General features: G+C 46.3%; 1 protein-coding gene across 1 annotated transcript; it reads right to left on the bottom strand.

The window, feature by feature from the left end:
• Positions 1-500: 500 nt before the first annotated feature.
• On the bottom strand, positions 501-13,450 carry SMCR8 (SMCR8-C9orf72 complex subunit). Its single transcript, XM_077449437.1, has 2 exons — positions 10,725-13,450; positions 501-2,471 (listed from the first exon to the last, which is right to left on the bottom strand). Exons 1-2 carry the CDS (start codon positions 13,058-13,060, stop codon positions 2,018-2,020), a joined length of 2,790 nt encoding a protein of 929 aa, XP_077305563.1. The 5' UTR covers positions 13,061-13,450; the 3' UTR covers positions 501-2,017.
• Positions 13,451-13,749: the final 299 nt, after the last annotated feature.

Genomic DNA, 13,749 nt, shown 5'->3' on the forward strand with positions numbered 1-13,749 from the left:
GAATAAGTGAATTTGACCAGGTATTGACCTTCTGTAACCCACTGTACAGCAAAGCTCACGATGGGAGAGGGAGAAGCAGCATAAGGCTGGTCCTACATTATACAATTTTCCTTTAGACTTACCAAAACCATATAATACGAGGTCAAGCTGAAACACTTTCAATTTGTATGCAATCAGGCAGGCCCCTGCCTGGTAAATCTAAAGGTAACAGAATAATAAAATTGTATAATGTATGGCCATCTTTAGGAGCCAGTCAGTTGTTCTACAATGATCATGTGCTAACAAAAGCTATGCTGATAAGAGAGAACAGAGTGAGAGAGATGATTTCACCAGTCTGCTGCTTCTCCTTGACTGTCCAATCACAGGCTGAGACAGACAGTAGATCTACAGTTAACTGCAGCAGAGAAAAATCAGGTCTCCTTCCCTGCCATTTTTAGAACTACATAGACAGAAATAGCATACGCGTTCCTTGTCTGTCATTTATGAAGTAGTAGCTGACCACTGCGGAATCAGCATTTCTGTGAGAAGCCTTGGGTAGAAGCTGCCTGCTACTACCAAGGCAGTGGTGCCACTCCTAGGGCTTTTTCTTTACCACCATTGGAGGCAGGGCACTGCGGCCACCATCCTGCTTCACTCAGGTTTTATTCTTTGTCTAAAAGAAAAAAAAGGCATGCAGAAATGTCAAGCAAACTCCAAAGCAGCTGCCGGCCTGATGTGCAAATAATCAACTTAGTCTGTAAGGCTGGGTTCACACCGCACATCACAGGCGATCTCTTTGCAATGCGATTTCAGCCATACAGATAGTATGGCTGAATTCGCATTGCATCCGGCCCAAACTCGTACAGAACCCTCTTTTTGGTCCGCAGCAAAATCGGATCGCATGGGTGTTCACACCATGCGATCCGATTTCTGTCCGAGTTTTCAGATCGCGATATGCGAACTGATTTGGAGGTGTCATTAACTTTTCACTGACACTCCCGGCAGTTCGCATAGGGCAGTGTGAACTGCCACCAGGAGGCATGCGATGCGGGAACCCGCAGTAGATTTGCAGCATTCCCGCATCGCAGCAGTGTGAACCCAACCGAAAAGCTACCACTATGGAGTAGCCATGTGTGTACTGAGGAAGGGGTGTAGGCTGAAGCAGTTTTAATTTCTGTCCGCCAGAAGCTACAGCCAACCAAGCAAGCAATAAGTATTTTCAGAAATGGCATCTTATGCGCATGGGAGTGGGACCTGCTCAGCCATCTTGCTCTGGACACACAGGGGGTTATTTTTGAAAGGCAAATCCGCTTTGCACTACAAGTGCAAGCTACAATTGAAATTGCATTGAAAGTGCACTTGGAAGTGCAGTCGCTGAGGGGTAGATCTGAAATGAGGGGAAGCACTACTGATTTTATTATCCAATCATGTGCAAGCTAAAATGCTGTTTTTTTATCTTTCTTACATGTCCCCCTCGGATCTACAGCGACTTTACTTCCAAGTGCACTTTGCACTTGTAGCGCAAAGTGGATTTGCCTTTAGTAACTAACCCCCAATGCAACAAAATCAGCCACAGAGATTGCATTAATTAATAAAATGAGGTAATTAACTTTCTGCAGTTGCAATAAGAGAATTAAAGAAAAAACAAAATGCCCATCCGACATTAGGCTTGGCTAATTATTTTACCCAATATAGTATAAAGTTATTAAAACAAGAGCCGTTGTCTTTCACATAATAAATTTGACATAACTAAAAGCAAGATTTGCATTAACCTCGATACCTGCTCTGATGGCCCTGAATCCAGTTACTGTTTCTCTCACAGATACTATTTAGGTGCCATGAGCTTAGGGCCCTCAGTAGTACGATGCACTGAGACAACGAAAAATAAGACACAACATTAAAGTAGGACATCCAAACAAAAAACAAAAAAAAACAAACTCTGTTCCAGCTTATGGTGCAAAATAATCATGCTTCAAGAGTCCTTTAGAGAGCCACAAGTCTCCCTGGGAGGATATACTTCTACATTGCGGCCCAGGCGTCAGATTTTGTATAAAAAGCTTGGGATATAGTCGAACCTGAGCACAGGAAGGAGCTGCGTCCCTGATTCCCTTAGGTAATGCATTTTCAGGAGCTCCGAGAGGTATTCTACTATTCTGGCGTCCTCCTGAGACAGGCCAAGCAGCTGGTGGAGGAAGGCGGCCCGGCGCTGTGCGATAGACTCCTCGCTCTCCTTTTCCCGGATGGGCAGGTGGACGTGATGGCAGAAAGTAAAAAGGAAGGCTTTGGCGCCAAGCTGGGTCAGCATACTCTGCACATGCATGTAGTAGGTGCTGCCTTTACGGATCTGAGTGCGGTGGTCAGCCAGCCTCTGCAAGAGGGTTCCCCTGTACATGGGGCAACGAAGAGTTTTGTTGTCAGCGTCCAGGATGCTGGCATAGCGGCTGTAGCGGTTCAGAGAATGGAGGGTGTTGCAGCCGGATGAGGAGACCCCTCTACAAAAGAAACAGACATGTCATTAAAATGGACCTGCCATTGTCCCCTGCTGCATTTGAGAAACTATTAACCACTTGACCACTGGGCACTTAAACCCCATTCCTAACCAGACCAATTTTTAGCTTTCGGTGCTCTCACACTTTGAATGACAATTACTCAGTTATGCAACACTGTACACATATGAAATGTTTGTCCCTTTTTCACACAAATAGAACTTTCTTTTGGTGGTATTTAATCACTGCTGGGTTTTTTATTTTTTGCGCTCTAAATCAACAAAGACTGAAAATGTGGTAAAAAAAAAACAAAAAACGTTGTTTCTGTTAAAATGTATTGCAGAGTATTGGCGAGTCTTGCAGGGTATTGGCAGAGTATTGCACATTACTGCAGAGTATTGCACAGTATGGGCACAGAGCAGCGCTGTGGGCACTACAGATCCAGCCCACAGCGCTGCTAAAAACAATCTCTCCCCCTCTCCATTCTTCCCTGGCACTGTACAGAGAGGGGAGGGAGGAACCGGCGTCATGACATGATGCCGGTTTGTTTTCAAGTGATCGCTCTGTCACTTGACGGAGCGCGATCACGTGGTAAACGGCTGTTACAAGCGGCCGTTTACCGTGATCCATGATGCGTCGGGTCCGATCACGGATATTTGCAGGAGCGCGCCAAAGGGGGCGTGCGAGAGCAACATTCTGTGAGGACGTCCATTGGCGCCCTTCCAGAATAGGCCGACCGCAGTGTAGCTGTCTTTCGGCTATGGCCCGGTCGGCATTTGGTTAAGCAGACCTGATACCACTAAATTGATCTCAGAATACTATTCTACCCCGATGACTGATTCTAACCCTAGATTTGCTGTTCTGTAGGACCGTTGGTCCCATTTAGATCTTCAGGTCACTGATGGAGACTGGTCTGAGTTCACCACTACCTCTAAGGGTTCTGTGATCTCTTCTAGAGATAGGATAATACAACTAAGAATATTCAGCCAGAGTCCTCTTACGCCTTCTAGGCTGAGTAAAATGGGCCTGTGCCCTACTCCTGGTTGCTTTAGAGCAGGGTTAGGCAACCTGGGGCCCTCCAGCTGTTGTGGAACTACATTCCCCATGATCCACTGCAAGGCTGGCAGTTACAATTACTCCCAGAGGCATGATGGGACTTGTAGTTCTGCAACAGCTGGAGGGCCCCAGGTTGCCTACCCCTGCTTTAGAGGGTGTGGAGGAGTTGCTGTTTTTTTTTACATGGTTTCTGATCATGCTCTATAGTACAAACGTTTTGGTCAGAGGTCAACTTCTTTATATCTATAGCCAACCCCATCAAATCATTCCCTGCATCTATTACCTTTTGTACCACCACCCCCTCCCTTTAGAATGTAAGCTCTATGAGTGGGGCCCTCCTGTCCTTTCTGTATTGAACTGTACTGTAATTGTACTGTCCCCCCTCTACATTGTAAAGCCCGGGTAAACTGTTGGCGAGATATAATTTGTGTATAATAATAATATTATATCTACTGTCTTATGAATGACCAATGTTTTGCACCCTAAAAATGAATTTATTGGGTATTTTTGATACTCTGTCTGTATCTAAATAAGTAAAATGTTTGTTACATATTTTGTAACTTTTTGCTTAAAATAAATTATCCTATTCTGGAAAGGGAACAATACGCCCTGAACTGCCCACTCGGCTTAAAGCGGAGTTGCGCCGTTTTTGTTTTTTATTTAAAGTCAGCAGCTACAAATACAGCAGCTGCTGACTTTTAAAATATAGACACTTACCTGTCTAGCACGCCCGTGATGTCGGCACCCGAAGCCGATCTGTCGATCGGGTGCTGCCGCCACCATCTTTGGTATGGGAATCAGGAAGTGAAGCCCTGCAGCTTCACTTCCCGGTTCCCTACTGCACATGCGAGAGTCGCACTGCTCAATACAGACGGTCCCTGCTGTCTCTGGGATCTGCGGCTATCTATGCCTGGAAGTGGGTGCATACACCTGTACAGGTATCTGCCCCCCCCGAAAGGTGCCAATTGTGGCACTGGAGGGGGGAAGGGTTCAGATGAGAAGAAGTTCCACTTTAGGGTGGAGCGCCGCTTTCATTCACTATATCTGGTCTCCCACAGTACATGAAAATACAATTCTTTTAGTAAATATAAACTGCTAAATACCTTTTTTCATTACAGAACAGTCTTGTGACTTCTATCAGTGTCTGGTTAAAGCCTGTAGGAGGAGATTTTATTCACCCCTGACTGTCCTATGAGGCTGCAGGACCCCTGACCCTCTGTTTGGCAGTGCCGATTGGCCCTGTGCTGATCATATGCACTGTCCCAAGAAAAACAAAAAAACTCTCTAGCGATACACACAGAACTGAATATGCAGCATGTCTCCTAATGCTCTGTTCTATTAAGAGATGGATTGGGGACAGCGGAAGAAGGGGAGGATCAGAGACACAAGAACACACAGCCTTTACACACAATGCAGAGGACTAACGCCTTAGGTGCCACAAGGAGTATAACAATCATGTTTTACTCCGAATACACACCAATTTTACTGTTGTGTGTTTAGTAACACTTTAATGATAGTCTCCCTTTATACAAGCTTAACTTTGAACTTTGGAAGAAACCTACTCTTTTTAATACAATTTGGGGTAAATGGGTTTCTAGCTCACTTACAATAGTATCCTTTGATTCAGGATATTAGTATCCACCTTGAGAGGTTTGGTATACCTTGCAATGATAATTCTTACCTGTCTTGAGTTACTCAGTTCTCTATTGTTTTTAAGCATATGCTATATTGGTGAGACATGGGAGGCATTTGGTGGTGTTTTTTTTATTGTATGGCAAGTACCGTATATACTCGAGTATAGGCCGACCCGAATATAAGCCGAGGCCCCCAATTTACCCCCAAAAAAACTGGCAAACTTATTGACTCGTGTATAAGCCGAGGGTGAGACATGCCTGTCCATCCCTGTGTGTGTGTCCGTCCATCCCTGTGTGTCCGTCCATCCCTGTGTGTCCGTCCATCCCTGTGTGTCCGTCCATCCCTGTGTGTCCGTCCATCCATCCCTGTGTGTCCGTCCATCCATCCCTGTGTGTGTGTGTGTCCGTCCATCCATCCATCCCTGTGTGTGTGTGTCTCCATCCATCCATCCATCCATCCCTGTGTGTGTGTGTCTCCATCCATCCATCCATCCCTGTGTGTGTGTGTCTCCATCCATCCATCCCTGTGTGTGTCTCCATCCGTGTGTGTGTGTGTGTGTGTGTGTGTGTGTGTGTGTGTGTGTGTGTGTGTGTGTGTGTGTGTGTGTGTGTGTCCAGCCTACCTTTGTCCCGAGCCTCCGTCCCGTGCCTTGCCTCCTTGCCTCCGTCCCGTGCCGTGCCTTGCCTCCTTGCATCCGTCCCGTGTCGTGCCTTGCCTTGCCCCCGTCCCGTCCCGTGCCGTGCCGTGCCGTCCCGTGCCCTCTTCGGCGGCGGCCATTGTAAAGTTCAAAAGCTGCGCCGCCGCCTTCGCCTGTGATAGGCGGAACACTGAATTTCCCAGCAGCCTGTGTTCCGCCTATCACAGACGTCGTATCATCCTCGTCCGTAGTACGAGGATGATACGATGTCCGTGATAGGCGGAACACAGGCTGCTGGGAAATTCAGTGTTCCGCCTATCACAGGCGAAGGCGGAGCCGGAGGCGCGGCTTTTGAATAGAATGGCCGCTGTCTGTCTGCTCGACACGCTGATCGAGCGGGCAGACAGCGATGACTCGAGTATAAGCCGAGGGGGGCACTTTCAGCCTCAAAAAAGAGGCTGAAAATCTCGGCTTATACTCGAGTATATACGGTATTACATTATTATTCTTGGGTTTAGATGCACTTCAAGAGAGACTTGCTGTCCAGCCAGCAGACTGTAATGCGCAATCCAAGCCACCTACTACGGACATGCTTACATGATCACACTTCCCCTTTCTGCTACAATAATGGCTCATAGTGAAACTTACTAATCCAAAACAACACTTGTTTTTCATTTAGACTAGATATATATAAATGTTATTTTTTCACTGTGGACTTGCTGAAAATAAGTTTTGAATAAATTGTATATATTTATTAATAATAATATTTATTTTGACTGTGAACGTGCTGAAATTAAGAATTTTGATGTTTACTTCAATATTTTTCTATTTCTTTCACTGTGCACTTGCTTAACAAGTATTTAATTTATATATTTTTTTTACCATTTATATTCTTTGTTTGGGAATTCAAGTTGCTCCAACATTCCGTTGCGCATTGCCCAAGCCTTCTTCTGACTGCAGGTGTTCTGTTAGATCAACAAACCTGGTAGTAGTGGAGTGCATGTACAGATAAGGGAACGTCACTTGTTACATTAACCAACGGGTTCGCCAATCTGATAGCACACCAGCCGATTGGCCGGCTTCTGTTGGACGAGCATGCTGGAAAACCAGCAGCCAACTAGCTCCTGATCAGGACTCTCAGTCAATAGCAGAGATCGCTGATCAGAGTTTTCTGGTGGGGGGGGGGGGGGGAATTGCATCCCCCTGTCAGAACACAACAGCCTAGCGGGGGAGATCGCTGTACTAACTTTGCATTAGAGCTGCACGATGATTCATCGTTAAAAAAATTGCGATCTCGATTCACCCACCCCCCCGACGATCCCTCACGCTGAGAGTAGGCGATTATTTCATATAAACAAGTGGAGAGATTATCTGCTCACTCAGCTGTCAAAAGAAAGCATCCTGGGCAGTCTGCCAAGTTTAGAACTTGAAACATTGTAACTAACACTTACTTCTTAGATCAAAGGGATAGAACTTCTTGTGTAAACAAATAATCTGGGCAGTCTGCCAAGCTTTCAACCACTGTAAATGCAGGAAGTTTAACCACTTAAGGGCCGGTTCACACTGCGAGGCGAGGCGAGGCGACACGGCTCGCCTCGCCTCGCTCCCGCAAGTCGCCCCCATTCAGTACTATGGAACCGTTCTGAGAGGAGCGACTCGAGTCGCTCCGACTCAGAAAAAAGGTTCCTGTACTACTTCGGGGGCGACTTGCATTGACTTCTATGCAGAAGTCCTCTGCAAGTCGCCGCTGACCCCCCCTGCAAGTCGCGGCGAGGAAGTCGGAGACGCCTCGCCGCGGCTCGCAGTGTGAACCGGCCCTAAAAAGTCTAAATCTTTTTCTGACACTTCAAGTTAAAATCAATATTTTTTGCTAGAAAATTACTTGGAACCCCCAAACATTATATATATATATATATTTTTTTTTTTTTTAGAAGAGACCCTAGGGAATAAAATGGCAATTGCTGCAATATTTTATGTCACACTGTATTTGCCCAGCAGTCTTTCAAATGCTATTTTTTGGGAAAAAATACACTTCAATAAATAAAAAAAAAAACGAAACAGTAAAGTTAGCACAATTGTTTTTGTTTTAATGTGAAAAATTATATTACGCCACGAGAATCGTCATCTATCTTCTAAGCAAAAAAAAAAAAAAAAAAACGTGACTCTCATTTTAGCCAGAATCGTGCAGCTCTACTTTTCATTGTAAGTACAGCGGCTCAGACCGGCGCTGACAGTTTTTCTTTCGTTCAACCCACCGGGTCGAATGGGGAAAAAAAAAAACCTATAGTGTGAGTGTGTACCAGACTTAAAGAGGAAGTAAACCCGACCAAAAAAATTCTAATTTTATATTGTTTCTATTCTACTATACATCAGCCTTCATACGATCTATATAATTCCTCAAAACGAGCGCTATAAATACCTTTTTTCTCCTTTTCAAAAATCTCTCCCTTCCGGGTATCGCCCGCGCCATAGCAACGTCTGGTTTTGACGTCCTTTGCGGACGTCATTTCCGCCCTTAGTTAGATTTCCCTCAGGAAATCTCGCGCATGCGCCGTAGCGTCATAACTCTCTCGCTCTGCTCTGATTCATTCCCCTGCGTGACGTCTTCAGTCACAAGGGGGAATGTCAGGAAGAGCAGGGATATCTGTACAACGCGAGACTTCTCCTCTGCCGCAATGAGGAGAATGTCTCGTATTAACAAAGGCAGAGAAGCAGGAAGATCAAAGGCGGCAATATACACCGCATTCGCACGTCAATACTGCGCAAGCGCGGCTGACGTCATGGACATCAAAACGGCGGTTTATACGAAAATGACACAAGTAAGTGCACTTTCTCAGGCAGCGATCAGCTGCCTGAGAAAAGTATTATCTACAAAGCAAAACATGTTTAGGAGGGTTTACAACCACTTTAAGGCACCCCGAAGATCTCAGAAGGCAACCCAGTTGAAAAAGGCTGCTCTAAAGATACATGTCTCAGTAGTCCTCACTGAACATAAACTGCAACTTCTCCTCGGAAGGAAACCTGCACTGAGAGAGAAATGTGGGGCTTCCACTGCTGACCTCTCCTCCTAAAAATGCTGGTTACCTGGCTGACACATTAATGCTAAAAATAGGGGGAACAAGGGGGACATTGGGACTTTACATGAAGTATGTGGTAGCAAAAGAGTACAAGGTGAACTACTAGGAATTTTATTAATCGTTGGATTTACAAGAGATAAATACAATATTAAACAGAGTAATAAACAATACATGGTAATGGTAATAATAATAATAATAATGGTACAACATGATGTCATAATCATGTTGTACCATTATTATTACCATTACCATGTATTGTTTATTACTCTGTTTACCATTGTATTTATCTCTTGTAAATCCAACGATTAATAAAATTCCTAGTAGTTCACCTTGTACTCTTTTGCTACCACATACTTCATGTAAAGTCCCAATGTCCCCCTTGTTTTTTTAATACAATAGGGATGGAAACGCATGACCTTACCAGGCCATGGTTTCATTTAAAGTCCAGTGGGATGGAAACACATGACCTTACCAGGCCAGAGCTTTGTTAAAAGTCCCAATTAATGTCCATTATGCATCACATTAATGCTAAAGATGACCTAGTACAAAGTGTGCAGAGATGGAATTGTCACTTGCTACATTGTTGCTCTAAACCAGTGGCTCAAACTCCAGAAACCAGTTGGCTACAGTTTTCATGGTACACGGTTTTTTTCTGTGATAAATGAGTTGCAGTTGTTGACTTCCTCCAGACAATAATAGTTGCCTGACCATCAAGCTGATCCAAACGCATTAATACATAGATGTTCCTACATTACGGGAAGCATGCAGACTCAAAATACTGAAGCTAGACACAGCCAAGCAAAATAGCATTTTGAAAGAGGTTGGCAAGGTATGATGCAATTTTATAAACATACACAAATCACCCCCCTTGCATGCATCTGATGGTGGCATCCATTTTCAGACTTCCAGGACAAAAACTCAAATTAATATGTAAACCCAACATTTCATAATCCTGATATGTGCCTACTGTACCATGTAACCTGTATGAAAAAGTATCAAGTTGTTTTTGCATTGCTTTCTTTATATGAAATCTCTGAGGTTCTTGCCAGTCCCTCTGCTTTCCTATTAAAAACTGACCACACTAGGCATGAGAGAACAGAGTGGTCAGTTATCTAGCCGTTCTGGGAACTCAACCTGCTCTCCTCCAATGATCAGACTTGGCCTGACACACCCTCCCACTGGGAAGCTTAGTGTGCTGCTGTTTCTCCTTCCCTCATCTTTTATTTAGCTGAGAACAGAGGGACTGTGATCACGTATAAAAAAAAGGGGAAGAGGTATTAATTTTTTTTTTACACATCTCTACACAAACGTTTTGCCTTTCATTTCTATTTTAAACTGAATAGGTTGCTTTACTAGGTGATCATTAACAATCACTTTAGGCTGAAAATGTTTGGCCTTGCTGCTCTGGCAATGTGGAGAGTAGCTGCTTTAGTCTCCTAATGTAATCTGCTTAGTGCCAAGCTCCCTTTAAACACCTCTTTTGCACATTATTCAAGTATCTATTATCAATGCTTGCATTCTACGAACGGTCTGTATCACCTCACAGCAACCAGGAGTTAAATAGGTCTTCTAATTTTCAAAATGGGCAGTGGTGGAACCATTATGCAGAATTCAGGAGGCACTTGCAGGAACCAGGTACCACCATCACCCTAAACATGGGGGCAGTGCTCTCATTCACATTGTTTTATGTGTGCCCCCAATGATTGAACACCACTGCTACATGTCCCTCACTTTGTACAGAGCTACAGAAAATGTTGGTGCCACCTGGCAATAAGCATCAAATAGCTCCTGGAATTTGACCATCCCTGAAAACTGCCAAAATAAAAACATGCATGCCTCCATTTTTTTTTTTACCTCTGAAGCCCAATCAGTTTCCACTTCTGGAAATCCATGATGTGTAGAGGCGAAGTCACCCATGGCTTAATTGGTTTGGCAACTTGTCCATGGTTAGGGACAAACAAAGACAAAGCAGTGACGAGCCTCTTCACAAAGGCCTCCTCCTCACCCAGGACCACAAGAGTTCTCCCACTCAAAAGAGAATAGATGGCGGGATGGGAAAAGGGGTACTGCCTGATGAACATTAGTGCATTTTGGCCAGCTTTCCGTTTCTGCCGGTCTGTGACGGTGATGACGGGAGGAGGGGAAGGTGTCCGATCGGAGCATGTTGATGCGTTACTTCTAAAACTGGTTGAGTCAGAGTACTCATCAAGCAGGTTCTTCTCAGCATCCTTGCTGCTCAACAAGTAACTGGACTCGGGAGCTGCAGCAGGTTCACTATAAGCATTTTCTACATGTTCAATTGAGAACTTTACTTGACCAAAGTTCTGGCCCATGCTCTTACATGGCTGTGGTGGGATGCTAACAACAGCTCTTTCATCACATTGTTCAGGAACAAGCTCTCCGGATTGTTCTTCAGAACTTGAGTTGTCTGTCCTAATACAACATGGAGGATCCATGGCCAAATCATTTTCGGTTTCATCGTTCTTGAAGGGATCTACTTCTGGAGAGCCTTGCTCAACCTTTTGCTCCCTATCCAAATCTTCCACAATGGGATCTTCTTCATTAATGGCCATTTGGTACGTCGCTCGAAAATCCTCAGGAATCACAGTTTCAGAAGGACACGTGCTAAGGACTTCTATACTGTCCTCGCTAATGGTCCGCCTGCTCCCGGCTTTTCTTCTTGGAGGCTGAGGGCTAGTATGCTGTCCAAGACACGGCTGGCTCTCAGAGTGGATCAGCATGGTGGATTTTTCTGTCTGTAAGACCTCAATACTTTCACCACTGCTTATGCTCCCTTTAGTATCCACGTCAAGAAATTCCATGTTACCTGGGTTATCACAATCAGCTAACTCTGTTACTTCCCTATCGTTATCATTGTTAAACTCCTGCTCAATTTTAATAGGGACAGACTCTACGCTGGACTTGTAAGATTCTAAACTTGTTGAAGGCTTAATGGTTTCATGTTCTAGACCAGAACTTGGCATAGTGTGAGCAGCTAACAAGTTCTCCGAGTATTGCCTATCGACTAGCTTCAAATCCCAGGTGGACACATCTTCAAACAAGAAGTTGACTATGGTCTGCTGCTCCAACAGAGTTCGGTCAAGGTGGCCCATCAACAAGTAGCTGACGTCACCTCTATATCTCTTCTCGAGGCTGGTCAGCAAGTCTATGGTTTGTGTAAAGAAATAACTGTCCACAAGCTCCTCCAACGTTTTCAATTTCTTATCAAAACATTTGGAAGATTTGGCCTTTATGAACTTAGGAGTGTAGGAAGGTCTTGAAGTAAAGACGTCTGACTCTCCAATCTCCTCGTGGTCAGACGCCACTGCCGATTCAGGTGTGCCATTTGTAGCTTCATCCTGATCACTTTCCGGCACATACAGCTGGTAGTCCTCCCCTTTTAAATGCCTATAAGGATAGGACTGGATCTGTTTGAGCAAATCCTGGTGCTCGATCATGGACTTTTCCACGTTGGCCAGTTCGTTGGCCTTCTCGATGGCCTGTGTCGTGTAGAAGCCCTTGTCGTCCGTCTTCTGCTGCTCTTCCATCTCGTCCAACAGCACCGAGCGGGTGTAATCCAGGTCCTTGAGTTTCTTCTCCAGCTCGTTGGCGAAGGCCTTGCGATTGCCGGTCTTCAGGCAGTCGGACGCCTTGGAGAATTCTCCGGAGAGCTCCAGGAACTGCTGCATGATCTTGTCCTCGTCGGTGGAAATGTACGCCATGCAGAAGGGGCGGACGAAGCCACGGGCCTCCAGGTCGTACAGGGTCAGGTGGTGGACGTAGGCAAAGGCTCCCTCTTTGGAATCGCCCAGGACGACCTTGGAGTCTTCGACGAAGTTGAGTTTGGGGTAGGAAGAGCCGGGCGGGTGCCCGACGAAGGAGGCCTGGTAGTCCACGGACATGATCCTCAGGGAGAAGTAGTTGAGGTCGAAGGTGCCGCGCACTCGCGGGTCGTCGGGGATGGTGAGCAGCGGCTGCGGCCCCACTTGCTCGGAGAATTCGGAGATGAGGACGAAGTCGCGTCCGAATTTGGCTCCGGAGAGGCGGGACCAGGGACTGCTCTCTGCCTCCGAGTATGGGAAGAGGGGCACCGAGTACTCCTCCGGCAGCCCCGGAGAGACCCTCATCGCTGGCTCGTCGTACTCCTCCTCCTCCCTCGTAAACGCCACCAGGTCCGGGGAACCGATCATAATCGCCCCTCTAGAGGGGAGCCCAGAGCTCCAGCAAAGGGGGAACCTACTCTACCTCACAGGGGGGGCGCCATGTTGGAGGACGGACCACATGACCTCCCCTTGACGTCACGCTGATGAGGAGAACCCCCCCTTTCAGCCGAGCTCCGCAGCCTCCATCGCCTCCGGTAGGCGCTGTGAACGTAGCGAGCTGGCTTCGAGGAATCCCCGGAGCACACAAACTCCTCCCAGAGCCCCGTTTGCGATAAAATAGCGGCGCGGGGCATGCCGGGAAATGTAGTTCCGCTTAGGTCATGTGACTCCATGACAGCCACCCAAGCCGCGGTCACGTGATAACCAGCGCTAGGTCGCGTCTCACCCTGGAAAACCCCCGAAAATGTACACAGAAAGGCCCTACAGGCTATAATAACCGTAGAGACTTTCCCTTCACCGCCCGTCACTAAATCACCTCACGGTACCCGTCCCCAGTGAAACAGGGAGGGCGGAAATGGAACTGTCATGTGACTTGTAGCGCTGGGGAACCCCATACTGTGGACGAGTGCGGGGTGTAGCAAGATGGCGGCGACGGAACGTCACTTCCGTTACCCATTCTGACGGCTCGCCTAGTCCCTGCAGCCGCTATTGATATAAAACAAATGCTAGCTAGGAGTACAGGGCGGCTACTGCTGCGAGCGCTCGGCGCCCGTCAC

This window comes from Lithobates pipiens, unplaced genomic scaffold (assembly GCF_037356315.1).
Source record: "Lithobates pipiens isolate NorthernLeopardFrog02 unplaced genomic scaffold, aLitPip1_a1.2 Scaffold_22, whole genome shotgun sequence".
NCBI classification, from domain to species: domain Eukaryota; kingdom Metazoa; phylum Chordata; class Amphibia; order Anura; family Ranidae; genus Lithobates; species Lithobates pipiens.